The sequence below is a fragment of the Rhinolophus sinicus genome, linkage group LG02, assembly GCF_036562045.2.
Source record: "Rhinolophus sinicus isolate RSC01 linkage group LG02, ASM3656204v1, whole genome shotgun sequence".
Classification (NCBI taxonomy): Eukaryota; Metazoa; Chordata; class Mammalia; order Chiroptera; family Rhinolophidae; genus Rhinolophus; species Rhinolophus sinicus.
In genome coordinates, this window is record NC_133752.1 from 139,159,506 (window position 1) to 139,178,694 (window position 19,189).

General features: G+C 41.2%; 1 protein-coding gene across 6 annotated transcripts in view; it reads right to left on the bottom strand.

The window, feature by feature from the left end:
* Positions 1–1,086: 1,086 nt before the first annotated feature.
* TBC1D30 (TBC1 domain family member 30) overlaps positions 1,087–19,189 on the bottom strand; it is an 83,785-nt gene continuing 65,682 nt past the window's right edge. For 3 of the 6 annotated variants that reach the window (XM_019732450.2, XM_074325458.1, XM_019732453.2), the window contains 5 exons: positions 12,048–12,160; positions 10,306–10,445; positions 7,845–8,051; positions 7,609–7,668; positions 1,087–4,628 (listed from right to left, as the gene is read on the bottom strand). In XM_019732450.2, coding sequence (XP_019588009.2) covers positions 3,847–4,628; positions 7,609–7,668; positions 7,845–8,051; positions 10,306–10,445; positions 12,048–12,160 — 1,302 coding nt within the window. In that variant the 3' untranslated portion in view covers positions 1,087–3,846. The remainder of the gene's footprint in view (positions 4,629–7,608; positions 7,669–7,844; positions 8,052–10,305; positions 10,446–12,047; positions 12,161–19,189) is intronic. The other 3 variants (XM_019732452.2, XM_019732454.2, XM_074325459.1) reach the window with 1 other exon arrangement.

The window sequence follows — 19,189 nt, forward strand, 5'->3', positions numbered from 1 at the left end:
TGATAAAAGATACCTACCAGAAATCTTAGCAAACATCTTACTAATGGTTCCCTTAAGGGTCAGGAGTGAGATATGAATGCCCATTATCGCTACTTCTATCAATACTGGAGAGCCTAGAAAAAGAAAAAAAAAGTTGCTGCCCCTCCCAGAGGTATAGGGAAACAGGCATTCACGTTCATTGCTTGCACAATAAGTTCAACTTTTAAGGATGGCAGTTTGGCAATATATGTAAATCTTAAAAATGCACATATTTTCTGACTCTACAACTCCACCTCTACGAACATGCCTGAAGAAAACACTTAAGGCTACGCACAAAGATGTCAGTGTTCCAATGCTTGTTTGCTGCAGCACGATCTACAGTCAGAAACAACCTGCACAACAGGTAGTGGTTACGTGAATTCTGGCATGAGCACATGATGGAATACTGGTCACTGAAAACGATGCTGTGTAAGAGCATTTACTGGAAAGACGCCTTAAACTGGTATGCTCAGTACACCTTCTCGTAGCTAATGGTGTGTATACACATCCATACACATATAATAACATATTGGAAAGATCCATACCAGAATACAGACAATTCCTTGTATTCTTTCTGTTTTCCAAATTCTCTTAAGACATATGTCACTTTCCTAGGAAACATGTATATTTAAAATGCTGCCTCAGATGATGGCTGTACGCAGGGAAGCAAGTGGCTCAGACAGAGTAGAAGGAGGCTTTATGAAGGGAGATGGTAGCATCTGTCCACTTGATCACAGCTCTCTACTAATCTAGAATCCATAAACCAGGAAGCTAAGTTGTTTTCTTATAGTTGTTTTAGCGAAACAAAGGAAAGTCTAAAGGTTAACTTAAACACACACCTTCGTAAGTAATCTCTTAGCTCACTCATATTCAGGAGCCCACTATTCTGCCACGTTCTCAGCAGGTCATATAGGCCACCACCCAACCCAGTGACTAGATCAGGGGCCATGAAACTTCCTGGGCTGTTTCCCTGGTTCACGTGACCAAGGTGGGGGGGAAAGTTGAAGAGGAAAGAGAAAGGGAAGGGGAGTCTCACAACAGTGTCCAGATAGAAAACGGCACAACAGCTACAACAATGAGAATCTTTATGCATATATCTTTGTAATCAATACAGTTCTTTAGAACAACAAGAGAGACAAAAAAGGGAATACAGTATTCCAAACAGTTACAGCCCATAGGTCGATATTACAAACTAGGGTTAGATCATCTGGAGGCTTCTGTGAGAGGACGGAGGGGCAGAGACAACAGAAGGAGTCGATTCCCGCTACGAGTGCTGACAGGGTACAGACATATCTAAAGAGAAAGGAACCGCTACTTGGTAAGTACTTCTGGTGCTTGCAGACAAGTGTCCAATACATAGGGAAGACAATGAGTTCGTACTGGGCTTTGTACATGCTGTGCGGTAGAGGCGCCTGCAGATTTCTTCATTTTCTAAAGTAGGCAAGGCTTATAAATATTGACCAATTCAAAACCGGAAGCAATTACACGGCATAATGCATGCACATTATTGGTACAGAGAGGGCTTTAACAGGAATCTGCTGGTTTTTAAAGGTATTCATTCAACAAATAGTCATCCCAAAGCATGTGCCATCTCATCCATCCCTTTCTCAAGACCACCAGCCCGGGGAACTGGGTATGGCAAGTGCTGCGAACACTGAGAAAGTTGGTGGACAGCCGTGGCGCCGTCCTAAGGACTGCCTTCAGTGGCCTCCACCTCTTACCCACCTCCCCAGACTCGACTCAGACAGTCGGGAGCAGGGAGCTGACTCAAGAGAGGAAAGAACAATTCTCTATTCAAGTCAGACATCCCTCCAGGGGAACAAGACTGTCTGTGACTCATTTGGGAAGGGGAAGGAGAGAATATGAGGTGGAATCCTTCTTATCTATAAAGTTTAGCAGATGGGAGACAGTCGTGTTATGTGCTTAACTTTAGGAAAAGCAGTGGGTCTCAGTCCCCAGGTCTGCCGAGTAAGCCCAACTCTCCACCTCCAGCCTTCCCAAGACACAGGCTGTGGGTGCGGTTGCTTTTTAAGAAGCTACATGCTAACGTCCGATGGCACAGAATTCAAGACCGAAACTGCAACATCTTATTAGTCATGTGTTCCATTTTCAGTTCCTTTGGGTATAAAAATATCACAAGAGGGATACAATGACTTCTCTCACTGTGCATGTCATTCTCGTGCTTTCTATTCCAAAAAGCCCACACACAACCTCATTGTTTTATGATAAAAACGAATTCCTCTCATCGTAAAAGCCCTGTCTACAACTACAGCTTTGGTTTCAGAATTAGCAACCTGATGAGCTCAAACTCATGCTGACCATAGGAACCACGTGCCCGCAAGCCCAGCCAAGGTCTTCCAGACACAAGGATGAGGATGCGGAGCCTGTTCTTCTCATGACGGTGGGAGAAGGGGATTAAGGAGGGAGCCTTCTGCTTTGCCACGTGACAGCTGCATGCAGCATTTGTACAATGAACTGCCTTTTGGTAAAAAGGCTAGAGCTGGTTTTGCGAAACACCATCACAGGACTCTGTAAGGTCTGGGGACAGGTCCTTTGAGCCAGGAGGGACTGCAGTGAATGGCTTCCCAGGCTTGGTTTCTAGAACCGACGTAGCCAATGCATCTTTGTACAAGGAGCATTAAACCCGCCTATTGCAGGGGAGGAAACATGGATGGCTAAGTTGAGTCCTGGCAGCATTTACTTTGAGTATCTGAAGTGCTACTTCCCCTCTCTGTGGCTGAGGTCCCATCTGCATAGTGGAGATAACAGGCCTGTCTCTGTCTGACCTGCTGGGATGGGGGGACAGAGGGGGTGAGAAGTGAGTGAGCAAGAGCTAGAAAGCACTGGGGCCTTCTCCAGTAAAAGGCAGTGTTCAGGTAACAAAGTATTCAATCAAAAAAAGCACAACTTCAAGTAACAGAGCTGCAGGTGCTGTGTCCTGGCTTTTGAGCACAGGCCTCGCCACTTCTGCCATAGAGAGCTGGGAGGTAAATGAGCTGCATGTCCAGCCCACCGAGCCATCCCACCACTGAGAACCAAAACACCCATTAAGAGGAGAAAATGAACCTTGGGGAAAGCTTACTGGAATTAGCAAGCTGTTCAGAGCAGTTGCTGAGTGCATATCCCATTTGTGTTCTCTGCGTAAGATCTTCAAGTGGGTGATCAACCTAAATTTCAACAGACAAAGGTTTTCTTCATTTTGCAGGTAGAAATAGAAAAGGGAAGGAAAGGCTACCTAGATTTTTCTCCTGCACTTTAGCATGAGACTAAAAAACAATTTTGAGTCTGGCTGAAAGAAACTACTGAAGGAAAATTCACACACACACATTCCTCGATAGGGCATGAAGAGGGAAGTCAGGAGTTTTTTGCAACTAAGAAACTTATTCTTTTTACAGTTTCTGTTCTAGCAAGCTAGTGTGTGCATGCTTGACTATTACTAACACCCAGAGGACTAGAAGAATTGAGGGAGGGTGGGGGGGTGTCACAGGGACCCTGAAGGGCCTCAGAACAGGAGGAAGTTAATAGTCTAGATACATAATCTTTTCTAAACAGCTCACAATGGAAAAACTTGAAAAACTTCACACTTTAAAACCATAATATTTATTTTGCCACAAGAATCCACTGTATCAGTTATCAGTGGTTGGGAAAACATCCCTAATCTAGTTCCCATTATAAAACTTTCAGTTCCAATTTTTACAGACTGTCGCTCGTCTCTGAGCCTATCCATTAGTTCTCACTGGACAACTGAAACTCTGTTTGGAGCCATGCAGCCAGAACCCTTATACCACCACGGAGAGGTGAACGCAGACACGCAGGCGCTGGGAGATGTCATCGTTTCTTAGTGCTACTGTTTCCACCACCGGATTTGCTGAAGCTCCTGCTCATGTGAGGAAAGTGCACGGTTGGGGTTCTTTCTGTAGGACCATATAGCCCCAAATTCCTGGCAGTGGCTGACTTCCGCAGTGGCTTGACGCTGGGAAAGGGGCTAAAGATGGGAGTTTTCAGGTGGCCACCTGGAGGCGGTTTGCTGGTGGTTTTGTTTTCTCCAGGTGCTTCAAGCGGCTCCTGGAAGTACCGCTGACAGGGCGGGTGCACCTTGGGCTCAGTTTCAGCAGCAGTATCCTTTCGGTCCAGTTCCAAGGTTTCTAACTTCACCTGGACTGTAGACACATCGGTGTCTCCAAACACCGGCTCCGGAGACTGCCCTTCGATTGTCCTCCCCACGCTGCCTTGGCAGCTGCCACCTTCTCTTTGAGCTGTGGCTACACAACTGGAAGAAAAGGCCTCTGCCGCCCCCAGGTTGTTAGTCTTGCTGCCCTCATTCTGCTCCTCTATCAGCCCAATGGTGTCCCCACAGGCCAGCTGACTCTTGGTCCTCGTCATGTTCTTTTTGTGGACTCGGATGTGAGTTCGCCATGGAGAGTTGAGCTTCGTCTTAAGGTCTTCATAGGGGACGGGAGATATTTTGCCTCCTGTGTGACCAGGGATGTGGATGACGGCATTTTTGGCAGCTCTGTTTGACATTTTCATCTTCTTTCCTAAAAGAAGGTGATTTATAACTGGAGAGTTGTTTATCTGAGACGGCAGAATGCTGGTCACTGGCCCTTTGTCTGAAAGAAACATTGCAAGGTTGTGTGAAATGTACCACAGAGAAATGCATCCACCATGGACCAGGAGTCACGTAGAGATTGTCCCCATACCACTTCCCACATGTGCCCCAGGTACTGACAGAGTCATGTGACTGAAGGCAGCAGAAACTGAATTTAACCAGAGAGCTTGGGCTACCTATTCCCTCCTCTTCAAAATGGACACAAGAGGCTAAGGATGGAAAAAGGAACGGAGACGCTGACCCCGAGTGACTAATTAGAGTCCGAATGTTTTTCACGGGGAGCTTTTGTCTCTGACCAGCAACCTCAGAGATCTTCTATCCACAAAATCTTTGAAGATAGTTTCAACTAATAAGTCAAACACTGGGACCCTATGGATTATCAGCTGCCAGTTTCTGAGAGGTAGGGAAAGAACACATTGCACATTATGGAGTGAGAGACAGCAGAATGAGAGAAGTGATAATAAGGTGGTAAAATGCGGTGAAATCACAGCTATTCAACGCCTGGTCCTTGGTATGAAAACCCATAGTGTTCTCAATGGACTGTGAAAGCAAGTTGGAAACTGGAAATCATCCAAAGCTTGTTCTCCTGGGAGGCTCGCTGATGGCATTACGTCCTCCTCCTGTGGCTATGACTGGGCCCCCGTTCCTGATGAATTTTAGACAAACATGGCCCCAGGGCTGACAGCAGCAGGCAGGAGTAAGGAGAAGGTCCTGCCACCCTTCCTTCTATGCTCCTCTGGCTACTGTCACCTGCTTCTGGTCACACCCCAATCTTCAATAAAAACGTTAACAACTGTCTCCTCTTCACCCTGTATCTTACTACGTCTTTCAGTGACTTTACTGTCTGACTGACCCCTCCTCATAGTTCCCAACCTCCCCAGGTCCACCCTAAACTTTATCACCCAGGTTGACCTGACAAGGAAGATACTTAACTCTGACAGCCTCCCCTTTGATGCTTCTAGCTCTCAGTCTCTCTATCGAACTCTACCTGGCGCTGAGCCAGAGAGACTTCGGTTCCTGGTCGCTCATCTTCTCCTAACTTCCTGTCTCTCTGTGGCCCAGTGACGCCCCCATCTGTCAGATGCATGGCTGATCACTTGGACCCCGGTCTCACCAACACCCACCCATTCCAGGCCTCCCTCTCCCTTTGTCACAAACGCCTGGCAAAACCCCAACCCCCCATCCACAATTCACATTCTCTTTTCCAAAAGGGACCTCACAGCTAAAGGCTCCTATGGGGGAAAAAAAATCACAGTGATGTGGACTGGTAGCTGTTCAAATTCATTACTTCCTATTGTGTAGGGTCCTCAATGCTGTTGAACAATTTTGTCCTTTCACTCTCCCACTCCTGTCAACAGCCTCTCCAAATCTTTATTACTCTCTTTAAGCTCCCACCCAACCCCCAACTTACTCCCAAGCAAACAACCTTTCCTCCAATTCCTCCATGAAAACAGAGGCTATTCTGTCCTCCCTAACCTAGGAAGTTGGTCCCTCAACCACAATCCCTACCACCTTCCTTTAAGTCTCAGAAGCTGAGGTCTTTGGCCTCTAGCTGAAGTTCAATCTCTCCACCGCTGCTGCTACTCCTGTCCTATACCATCCCCTCTCAAACCTTTCTACTCAGTGATCCCCCCCCAGCAGCACAGCATCTCCTAACAGCTTGTTGGCAATGCAGACTCTCAGCCCCACCCCAAACCTACTCAAACACAGCCTTCATTTTAACAGATCCCCAAGTGATCCCTCGGCCCACTCAAGTTTGGGAAGCAATGCTCTGGAACTTCGCCTCTGAGTGACAATCTCTCCCTAAAAAGAACCAAATAAACCATGATCTAGAGTAGGAGTTGGCAAACTTTTCCTGTAAAGGGCCAGGGCCAGATTATAAATATTTTCGCCATCGTAACGCCAATCAGTCCTAGACAATATGTAAACAACGATCATGCCTGTATGCCAATAAAATTTTATTTTTACAAAAGCAGGCAGCAAACAGGATTTGGCCTAAAGAATATTGTTTGCTGACCCCGACTAGAATGTAAGGCACTGAGCTTACTTAGTACCCAGTGGCGATTGTTCACCATCCACCCAAAGGTTTGTAAGGTACAGTTAAAAAAAAGAAATATACAAAGACTTGGAACACAGGTATCCTAGCCCTCACCTGATCGATCACTCACTATAGCTGTATAATCATGGACAATTGCTAAGCCTTCCTGAATCATCACTTCCTCATCTTTTAAAAAGATGTAAGAATATCTGTCCTTGACTTCCTCATAGATTTGTTCAAAGGACAAAATGAGCACATGCATGGGCCAATGGTTTTCAAAATTAAAGTGCTGTCGTTGCTGGTTGTAGTGCTTGTGGGAGTGCTTTCTTCATGACTCTGGATAAAGGAAGAATCTTCAAGAAGTTGCTTACTCCTCCCTGCGAAGTGGGAGGTAAATTCAGTTTTTGTGCAAGATCAGTCACATGCTCACAAGTCTCTTAGAAACACGTCAGATACACGGGTGTTTTAGTTCATTCCGGAGAGGCATCATTTCCTTTCGGATTTCACTTAGAACAAGACAAACCGATTCCCAGATCAGCATATAGTGAACAGTAAAGCAGATAGTTCACTGGGATTTTTGGAATTAACAAAGAAAAAGAAGAAAGAAGCTTAACAATCCTTGGAAAAGAAGAACGAAGCTTAACAATCCTTAACAACTGCAGCCTCCTTAGCAGATTCCCAAGACACTACTAATCCGTCGGCGAGGCGTACTGATAGCTTTTTCCTTTTTCTCTGATCACATCTGTTATATTACTACCGAAATGACTAGTGGATAGCGTAATTTACCAGTGCACACATCACTAACTTCTATTTTCAAATGCCTGAAATTTAGGAGGCAATAGCTGCAAGATGTCTCGAGTCCAAGGATTGCTTGGCTTTGCAACATTAGAATCATTTGTAAACCCCTCCCCACAAGCACACAAAGGAAACATGTGTTTAATACCATCAATTGCCTGGTCCTTGGGACCTAAAAAGAATCCGTGGTCTTTTTCTTCTTTAGAGCCTGATAAAATAAAATTAAAAAATAAGGTGCTAAACACGCTGTTATCTCATGCCAGCTGTGTGGGTGGCTGCTGAGCTACAGTGAGTAGTAATTCCGAGGCCATCCTAGGAATATTTGTTCTTCCTTTCACAAGCTGACAGAGAGTTGAAACTGATTGAAACAAAGAATCACATTACCTGCTCTGATATACACCTGATGAACTTGCTGCTGCTGCTTCTTTTTAATCCGAGAATACTGCCGCTTCAGCGCGTTGATGTCTGTGGTCATGCGTTCCATCATCATACTGTTAAACGCTGCGTGATACTCACTTCGACACGAATTGATGGCTCCTGGACTCAGCTCTGCAATGTTACTTGATCTCAGGCTCTGCTCTTCGTTTGGTTCTGTACTCGAGGGAAGAGAGACAAGAAGATGGTGGGGCCCGTGGAGGAGAACAAAGCTAAAGGGGAACTGATGACACTATAACCGGTGAAGTATCTTCACCTCCAGAATATTCTAAACCACAAAAAACATACAACTAGAATTTGCACTGTGCTTGTTTCAGTTTGGTCCTGAAAATATTTCTGCAGTTTCTTATTAGCCGAATTGTGGGTGTGAAGTGAGCTGTGTGGGTTCGTTGTTTGATTTTATTACTACTTTGTTCATTATTTCCAGATAAAAGTCATTGTTATTTTCTAAAACTCCCTTAGAAAAATATAAGCCCAGATGTCTAAAGTCTTTGCAGAGATTTCCATATAACTGCCTGAGGATTTATAGGGGAATGATAGCTTGTAGAGTTTAATCAGTCATTAAAAGTGAGTGTTTAAGTTAAAAATAGCAACGTATTCTATAACATGATCAAGACTTCATATGGTTTTTCTTCATTTAGCAACCAATTCCTAATCATCTATTATGTGTATTATGTCTGATGTGATTTCTGTTCCTGTGACACCTACGACTCTCAGATTTGTCCCTTAAGTAAAACTGAGGTTACATCTAAGAGAGAGAGAAACAAGTAGTGTATGAGAGGACACGCACACATGACACAGGCAAAGGGGGACAGAGCAAGGCTTCCCTAGCACCATGTGGATCAGCTAAAAGAAAAAGACTAATTTCAGCTATCCTAATATTTGCTAAAAGTGTTCTTCAGATGAAGGCTGAACAATCTGATACATTTACTTCCTTTTTTTACTGAAAACAGTTCTGTAAGGAGGAAATTAAAAGGGCACCTGTTAATCTGAACTTAAAACCAACAAGAAGATAAAACTTAGGAGAAAGTGATCATGTCTTTTCGAGCACATAATTAATTGCACAGAAAGGAAAACAGGGAAAACATGGAACATAGACCCAAACTATAGAAATACAGATTCAAAAATTTTAGAGTTGAAATACATATTGATCCCCTGGTTAGAAACCAAAAGCTGAAATCTAGGCAACAAAAGAGAAGGCAGAAGGCATTATGAACTCAACAGGGCTCTTGTTGAGTTCACATTTTTAAAAGCCTTTTGAAAGAATGAAAGGAGAGTATATACCAAGGACATACCCACAAAACAGTGTGAACCCGAACCATTAAGCAGGTTAAAATTCAAAACAAGCTAAGGCTTGGGGAAAATACTCAAAACCACCAGTACCAAAAATGACAAAAAAAAAAAAAAAAAAGATGATGATGATTTCTAAGCAAGAACGAAAACAAGAAGATAGTCCCACAACTTTGAGAAGATGGTATAAAGTTAGCAGATGACTAAAAGAATGCAAAGGTACCTAACATCTATTGTTTCTATCCCCCTTTAGCAGGAGAATGGTCTTCACATTAGAAGTAGAATAAGTATCCTAAAGGAAGAGCTGCCACTCAAGATGGGAAAGAACATAGTGAGAGAACCACGAGCTACTTCAGAAGAGTTTACTATCGATAATGTCTAAACCACAGGAAGTCTATTCTGCACAAGGAAAAAAAGCAAATGGAGAAGGGAATTTGTAGGATATTAAAAGTTCTGAAAGTCATATCTTATAAGAAATGCCTGAAGAAATTCTGAACTTGTGCCCTAGAGAAAGCTTTGGAGAACATGATGGCTGTCCTGAAACATTTGAAGAGACATCCAGTAGAAGAGGAAATGGACTTGTTTTGTTTTGTTCCAAAGAGAAAAACTATTAACAGAACTGGTAGGTGGATGTTATCTCTTTGCAACTACAAACCATGGGTGAAGTGGAGGGATCTAAAGTGGAGGGATGTGACAATGAGTTTCTTATCTCTCAAATTCAAGTAGAGACTACCATAATGTTTTAGTTTCAGAGGGTATTTCTATAGTGGAAGAGAAGCCATCTAGAACGAATTCAATTAAACTCAAAAAGAATGTAGTAAGCATGTACTATATTCTAGGCTCTATGTCTATGCTAAGGAACTGAGCATCCAAAGTTGAATCAGATGAGTGGGAGGCAAAAGTTACTATAAAAAAAATTATATATACATAATGCATGCAACACATATCACAGAGAGATCCTACTAAATGATAAAGTAACAGAGAAGATACTTTTAATAAAGACCTTTAATGGTGGTAACCAGTTCAGGAAACAACAGGCATTGATAGGACACAATAATAATGCCCCATGTGTCGTAAACAAGTACACTGTTATAATCTAAATAAAGAACCACATTGTTACCTTTAATTTGCTTTTGGTACTTCTGCAGTTCAGGCGCCAGGAGCCCACTGAAAGGTCCAAGGCACCCCACTGCATTAGCAATGGCATCTTCATCATCTGGGTCATTTTCTTCATCACTGTCTCTGACCTTACCATGTCGTCTTGGAAAACATAAAAGAAGAAAACGAAATATTCAAAGAGAATAGTGGTATTTTTAAAAAGTAATACAGTCACATGGTTTAAAAGTGATATATATATTATTTATGTACATAAAAAGTCTCTCTCCCATCCCTGTCCAGCTTCTGCCCAGTTCTTATCCCATCTAATGCCCACAGGTGACCACGGTTACTAGCTTCTTATGTATTCTTCAGTTTGTTTACGATGGATAAGCAAATATGATGGGATAGTCTCACTTTTCTCCTGTTTTTTGCATAAATATTAATGTACAATATATATACTCTTCTGCATCCTGCTTTTATTCAACTAAGAAATCTTTCCATAGTCATACAAACAGCTTCCTCGTCCTTTTTTAACAGCTGCATTGTACTGTATGTATGTAACTCATGTTATAGAACCAGGTGCTCACGATGTACACTTGAGTGGTTTGCAATATTACACTATATGATAAACAAAGCTGCAATAAGTAACCTTATATATACTGTGTTTCACATGTGTACAAATATATTTGTGGGGTATTTCATAAAGGTAGAATTGCTGGATCAAAGGATATATGCATTAGTAATTTTGGCAAATACTGTCAACTTGCCTACCACAAATCCTGTAGTAATTAATCTCTCACCAGCAATGTGTGTCTGTTACTCTATAGACTTATCAAGAATACACATCAACCTTTTGAATTTTTGTCCATCTGATAGATTAAAAAAAAAGAATCTCAATGTAATTACAAGGTAAATTTCTCTTAGTATAAGTGATACTGCCTTTTATGTAAACTACCTGCTTCCATCCTTTCATCATTTTTCAGTCGGGTGGTCATTTTTTATTAATTTCTAGGAACTTTATATATGAGAGATATCAGTAACAAATATTTTTCCTCAAATATTTTTTGTCTGCTTATGGAGATTCTGTTTTGTTTTTAGTTGTGCATAAAATTATTTTTAAAGTACTTAATTTTTTTCCTTTTTTAATTTATTTTTTCATTTTGAGTCAGTTACTAAGGTCTTCCCAATTCCAAAAAACTAAAACCATTCTTCCATATTTTCTTTTGTGAATTTTATTATTTCACTTTTCCATTTAACTTTCATCTATATGGAATTTATCCTGGTGTATGATATGAAGCATGATGCTAACTTTATTTCTCATTGGCCTAGCACCATTTACTAAATAGTATATCTTTTCACTACTGATTTTATTTACCAAGTTTTCATATACTAAGCTCCTGTATATACATTTGTCAGTTTCTGGTCTTTACAGTATTTTAAATTAGCTCGTTTGTCTCTTCATGCACCATTTTTATACTATTTTAATTATTGGATTTTTTTTAATATTTGATATTTTTAAATAAGTTGTGGGATTTCTAAATATCCCTTCAGTTTATGTTTTAATCTTCCTTGGAAAGTACACTTTTTAAAAATCTCTCTCTTGAATTTACATCAAAACCTTTGGGAAAAAGACATTCAGATTTTAAGTACCAAACTACCTTGAATATATTCCTAGGGCTTAACAACTATTAAGTTAAAATAATAAATTAAGGTATTAAGTCTTCTATTATGAAAACAACAAGACTAAAAAAAAAAAGACCTTACCCAGAAACCGAGGTGGGTTTAACTGTAGCTGGGAATGGTGTAATGTTGTATGTGTATTTTTCCCTCAACTCTGCCAATTGTGGGAAAGGAAATGGAGCCATAGAATAGACAGTCTGAAAAACAAAAACACAAAATACCAAGCCTGAAATGGGGACATTAAATAACTCTTATCAATCCTGAAAAAGACATTATGATTTAAATGTGAAAAGGTAAATACTGTTTCTTACACAGGAAGTGGAAAGGTCCTATTTCAATATCCGCTTTAGAGAAAGACAAACGAATACTGATAAATACCACAGGGAATTCTCAAATCAACCCAGCTGCAACCAGGTATGCCAGCTGGTGAACACAGGTGAACAGGTAGGGCAGTCTGACTTCCTTCTGCGTGTTTCCAGGATGTGTTAATTCAGAAATCCACAGCGTCCTTACATCTTTAATAAGGAGCCCGTCAGTGTTCTTCATATGTAGTGCTAGTTGTTCAAAGCTTTCTTTAATGAATTTTATAGACATTTAATATCAGTCTGTTGGATAAAATTAAATCTAGTGGATGATCTTGTGACCACCTTTTCAAATATCTGTGAATGAGTTCTAGGTGAAAATTGTTAGCTGTTATTTTTAAAGAAAAAAGAAAAAGTGATGGTGTAAAGCGTAGGCTGTTAAAAATCTATAAATAAAAATGAGAAAAGCACCTGTGCTTCCTCCAGACTTTCAAAGTAATATATCATTCTATTAGCAGGCGGAAAGTAATCTTATTTGCTTTCTTGATTTTATTAAAATTTAATTGCTCCAAAAATTTAATTATTTTTAATATATTATTTAAAATAATATAATTAGTTTGAATAATTTTATTATTTCTTCAACCCTTAAGGCTCTTATTCACCAGAAAAATGTATGTTAATCACACTAACTTTCATTTCTCCCAGGAAGCTGTTCAAATATCCTGCAATTTTCTAGGAAAATATTTTAACGTGGCATCTTTCATTTCAGCGGAACTTTTTCTGAAGGCTTAGAGGAGACATCTAATATCTGCCTGGGGAGGAAGAGGCTCTGAGGTGCTTCATTGTGCCGCTATTTCACTTCATAGCTCAGAGCCGTCACTGTGACAGCCCACCACCATCTTTATTCTAATCAGCATGTATATCTGACCATCCCTGAACCTCATGGTATCCACTTCTATCTTACTGTACCATCCCAGGATTCCAAACAAGTAAGTGTTGGCTAAAATGCCTTCCGTTTGATTCTCCATTGCTTATTATGCAGTTACATACCTCATAGGGACCACAAAAGTCACCTCTAAACTGTCTTATCTCATACGCTACATACTTAATTATACCCAAAAGGCTGAGAAGCAGTACAAATGCATTAATAGTGAACTGTTCCCCCATGGAAAGAAGCAGAAGGCATTTTGTGGTTTCCACTAGTCTAGTGTGTGAGATTGGCCGGTTCTCAACCTCTCTGGGCCTCCTTTTCCTCACCTGAAAAGTGAACAGCATGAAACTCAGGACTGTCATTACCTCAGAGAGGAGAGGAGATGAGAGGAAGGGAGAGGGGGAAGAGGGAGAGGAGGGGAGGGGATGGGAGGGGAGGGGAGGGGAGGAGAGGGTGAGATCACAGAGAAGCATATGAGGGTGTTCAATTGTGTTGGTAATGTTTTATTTATTAAGTTGGGTGTGATGGGTATGTAAGTTTCATTATATCATTTTTAATACATTCTGAATGCCTGAAATATTTCATATAATTTCATTAATAACATCATCAGAACGAACTGTCACATTCTTCAATCCCACAAAGGTTGCCAACAGCTCATTATGCAAGAAGTGCCTCACTGCCAGCACAGAATTCTTTCCTCCTTGCTTTTATGATCTGTCTTATCTCTATATGCCCTTTTGAGGGAAATGGAGAGATGTGAAATCCTCTCCTCAGCACCCCAGCTTTAGGTCCAGAGCACAAACCTCCGCTTGGGCCTCGGGGGGGGGGGGCAGCTTAGCCTCTCACGAAATGTGGTCCCACTGCTGGGCCAAGAGTCAGCCTGCCTCTCACACCTGGGACCTTTCTTACTTAACAAGTTAGACACTTGGTTCAGACACTTAAGAAACCCATGCCATTTGGATTCAAGCTTAAAAGATGAAATTATTAACACTAGGAATTTCAAAATTCCTTCCAAATGAAGTAAGATGTCTCACTGAAGACAATTAATGGGTAACTAGCTGGAGATTCACTTGTGTTTTATTTTTGTCAGCTTTATAGAAAGTGATCAGAAAATTCCCCTGTCCACCCTCATGAAGCAAGTTTACAAGAAAAGAATGGGAAGTACATTCCTACTTCTCCCATCCTGCCTCAGGGTAGATAGCCTGGGTACTTAGCAAGCTCCTTCAAGGTCCATTTGGCTAAAGACTTCTGACCAAAAAGAAAATTGTCTCCATTGAGCTTTCATTTCTTATTTCTGCTCTTCCTTTCTCTATTGTTTACCATTTTAGTCCTTCAAAGAAGAAATCAGTGTTCCTGAAACAAATGCTTATGATACTTCTTCGCATCACGCACTTATTTGAAGGTCTCACGTATCTGAAGGTATGTTTATCCCATGAACATTAAGTCTCCCTGGCATATCACCACAGCGCCAAGGTACCTGAGAAGTTCATTTTCAACTTTGTAAGTTAGGGATTTGCAACCTACTCCAAGAAAGAAATTTTACTCATCATCTTAAAGCCAAAATATGGTACATTAATAGAATCTTAGGGTTAGGAAAGAATTTAAACATAATTTAGTTCAACCTCCTTCCCAAGCAGGAGTTCCCTCTAAACCATCTCCAACAGATGGTCATAAAGGTGCTACTTAAACACTTCCAGCACGTTCTATTTTGCAGGGCAGATGGTTTCAATTTTTGACAGCACTAATTAATCAAACATTATCCTTCTATTGAATAAGCATCCACATCCTTATAATTTCCACCCCATCACAGATGGAAAAGAGTGAACAGTCCAAGGGCAGGTCCCGCCTTGTGACACAGGAAACAAGGAAACAAGCACCTTGGGTTCAGTTTTTCTAAGCACCTATGAACCCTTCTAATAATCACATCTAATTAACTTTTTTTTATATTGCTGTCAAAGAATTATGAGAGATTCCATGAAAAATCTGACTGAAATCTATGTATACAATCTTTTTCTAATACTATCATTTTTTTTTAAATAGCCATTGTTAATAATAAAAAAAAAAGTGATGTGATCTACAAGGGGGAGAAAAACAGATTATTTTGTGTCTGGTATTCAGAATTGAAAGAAATGGGGAAGACCAAACAGGGAGAATCCTTTCATCTCTTTAGCTCAAAAATAAAAAACTTGACATGCAGTCCACATTTTTCATCTGGAGCCATTTCAGGTTTGCTGACAGATTTAAGGTCCACCATAATTGGATCACAGCCATTATATTATTTTTTTTTTTAAAGGGTGAATATAGAAAAGAGAGTGGCTTGAAATGGCATTCAGCATTTCTCTCCTTAATATTCTGTGATGCCAGGGGAAAACCAACACATCTATTTACTATTCTAACTACCAACACACACTCACATAGACATTTATATTTAGATACTGCTGAAAAGGAATTATACATTTTTTTCATTATTGACATGCTTTTATGAGAAACATGAAAACATAAGTTGTATAAAATTAAGCTTAGTTTATCTTCAGCCAGATGTTTTCTTTGGCAGGAGAAATGCTACAAAGATGGAATCTAATCAATCAAGCCATAGCCCACATTTTTCCCTCTAGGATTCTCTTATAGCAGAGTAATGAGGTGGTTCTCTTTTCTCCTAATAGCTAAGGTTGGAAATTCCTAGAGGATAATGATGGCAGGTGTATCTCAACATATCTCTCATTCATTCTGGCAATGTTTGAACTTTAAATGAAATAAAATGTTGCCTTATTCTTCTAGAGAGGATTTCGGCTTTTAGAAAGATATGTTTTGAATAAGGTGAAAGCAGTGTGTTGGGTGGTGGGGAAAAATCACTAGGCCAGGAGTCGGGGACTTGGTTCCAGTCCTCGATCTGCCCCTAGACCACCTAAGAAACTGGCAAGATGCTTGCTCTTGAAGTCTTAGTTTCTTCTCTGTAAAGTGACAGCATTACAAAGGTTAGTTGATCTTTAAGCTTTTTTTAAAACCAGAGTTTCTCTAAGTGTTGTTTAAAAGCTGTCTGCCTCAGAACCACCCATGGACCAAACGTCTGCATTTTAATGCACTCCCGAGATGTTTCTTCTACACAGTCAAGTTTAAAAACCACTGCCTCAAGTTCTAATGTTCCATGATTCTGTGCATTCATCAAGCAACCAGATGTATTCTTAGCACTACATTGGGTGTTATGAAGATACAGAATAATAAGAGGTTCCTCCCATGTTTCCCCAAAAATAAGACCCGGTCTCATATTAATTTTTGCTCCAAAAGACACATCAGAGCGTATGTTCAGGGGATGTCTTATTTTTTCATGTATAACAACCTACATTTATTCAAATACAGTCATGTCACCTTCTTCTGGAACATCGTCAAAACATACTAAATGCATCCATCTAACTGACGATTTTAACTGGGGCTTATTTTTGGGGTAGGTCTTCTTTTCGGTGAAACACGACATCATTAAGGAACTTGATACTTCAGTAGAGAAATAAGATTAACATATTTGAAAAAATACCAACAATATAAAATAATCTGTAATTAGCATTTAATCAATTGTTGAAAATTTTTTAAGTACTGAAGGAGCACCGGAGATGTCATCAGTGAGGGCTGAGATAACAGAAGCTGTGTGGGGATGGGAAGAAAACGGATTGAGTAGGAGCCAGACGGGTGGGTGGGATGTTCACAGACAGTGTCAGAGGGAACGTCAAGCCCTCTCCCAGGATGCGCATAGACTAAGAGGAGGGCGGGGACAGAGCTCCTATGACCAGTGCAGTCGGTGCTGGTTGTGACGTAATGAGAAATACCTTTGGACAGGTAAGAAACAGGGTGGCCAAAGCGAACCTCCAATGCAACCTGTCTGAAAATAAATTTAACCTTCCCCACAAACTCACCCTCTTCTTCCTCAGCCAGAAACAGTCAGGTTGCCCTTGTCTCCTCTGGTTCTTTCTCCCTGATGCCATCTCCATTTTCTGTGACCAAGTCCTGCCAATTTCACCTTCTAAGGATTGTCTCTGTTCCATTCCTGTTTCTACCCTTCACTGCCTCCTCACCGCTCTCAGACCAGACCACTTCAAGTCCACCTATCACAGACCTGCCCATGTAGTCGATATAAGAAACCACGCAGAGCACTTAACTCCTCTCCTTAAAAGCTTTCAGGTTGGGGGCAGCCGGATGGCTCAGTTGGTTAGAGCACAAGCTCTGAACAACAGGGTTGCCAGTTCAATTCCCACATGGGCCAGTGAGCTGCGGCCTCCACAACTAGATTGAAGACAACAAGCTTCTGGAGGGGCAGCCGGATAGCTCAGTTGATTAAAGCACAAGCTCTCAAGAACAAGGTTGCCGGTTCGATTCCCACATAGGATGCTGGGCTGCGCCCCCTGCAACTAAGGATTGTAAACGGCAACTGGACTTGGAGCTGAGATGTGTCCTCCACAACAAGACTGAAGGACAACAACTTGGATCTGAGGGGCTCTGGAGAAAGACACTCTTCTCCAATATTCCCCAATAAAATTAAAAGAAAAAAATGATTAAAAAAAAAAATCTTTCTGAAATGTTTAAAAAAAAAAGCTTTCAGGTCCACAGCTCCACAGCTGGTCTTTTTTCCCTTTCCCAAGGCTCCACAGAAGCCCTATAACTCCAGCAAGCATATTTCACATGACCTAAAAGATCACATCCAAGTTCCTTGCCATGGGTTGTGGTCTTCCATAACCCATCCCGGATACCAAATTCCTTGTAGTTTCCTTCACACACACCATAAAGGTTTCCACGGCCATGGCTTTGCTCATGCTGCCCTCTCTACCAGGAATTCCCTCGCTGTTCTGTACCACTGCCTGCAACACACACACACACACACCCTGGCATGTGTGTGCACCTGTGTCTGTGTGCACACATGTGTGCAAACACATGTACACACACACTCACACACACAGAGCCTGACCAACTACTATCCGTCTTCAAAGGTAAAATCAGACATGAATTCCCTCAAGGAAGACTTCTGACATATAGAGATATTAAATAAATATTTGTAGAAGTTAATACAGGGCCTAGGAAACTAAACTGAAGCATTTTATTTACTCTAGTTAATAACAAGGAAGCACTGAAGGTCTCATGAAAAACAGTGAAATGGCAAAACAGTAAGTGTGGACTGTTACCCTGGCAGCAAAATGCTGACTGTATTAGAGCAGAGGGAACTGGAAGGAGAGTCATTATCTATGAATGTTGTTTAATTTGGCAGTCGTTTATTGAAAAAGAGAAGGCAGAAAATGAATCACAGACTCAAAAGATGTTTGCTCAGTGAACTGCTACCTGTATCAAGCACTTCTAGAAACAGGCCAAGTGATACATGAGCAAATCATAGTCTCTGTCCTCAAGGAACTTAAAATACCACTGAGGAAATAAGAGTCTCAGCACACAGTAGAGACGAATGCTCACCAGAGAGGTACAAAGAAAACGTTGTGGTGATTCAAAGAAATGGGAGTTTATTTTAGTTGAGACTATCAGAGAATGTTTCATAAAGGAAATGACTGTTGAACTAGAACTTCCATAAGGAGGCAGGTCTTAAACATGTGAAGGCAGAAGAGAAAGACTGAGCAGAAAGAGCAAAGGTACAGAGGAGGCATCTCCCCAGACATCTCTGGGAACATGGAAGATAGTTTGACTTGACTAGAAGAGGTCAAGGATACAAAAGGGAGGAAGAGGAAGTACGGCTGCAAAGAGAAGTTTACAAGTTAACATAGAGTCAAGAGCACTGGGTGGTAAGCAGAGAAATCCACGCTCTGCTCTGTAGGCAGTGAGGAGCCATTGACGTTTCAAGAGTGAGGGAGAAGGGATGATATGTCAGAATCCTGCTTTAGGCATATGAATCGGACAGTTCTGTAGGGTTGAAAGGACTGCATCTATGGAAAATGCCAAGTATGGACCTGGCACACAGAGCAGCGCAATAAAAGGCACTCCCCTCCAAGAGAGAGAATGAGTGATGA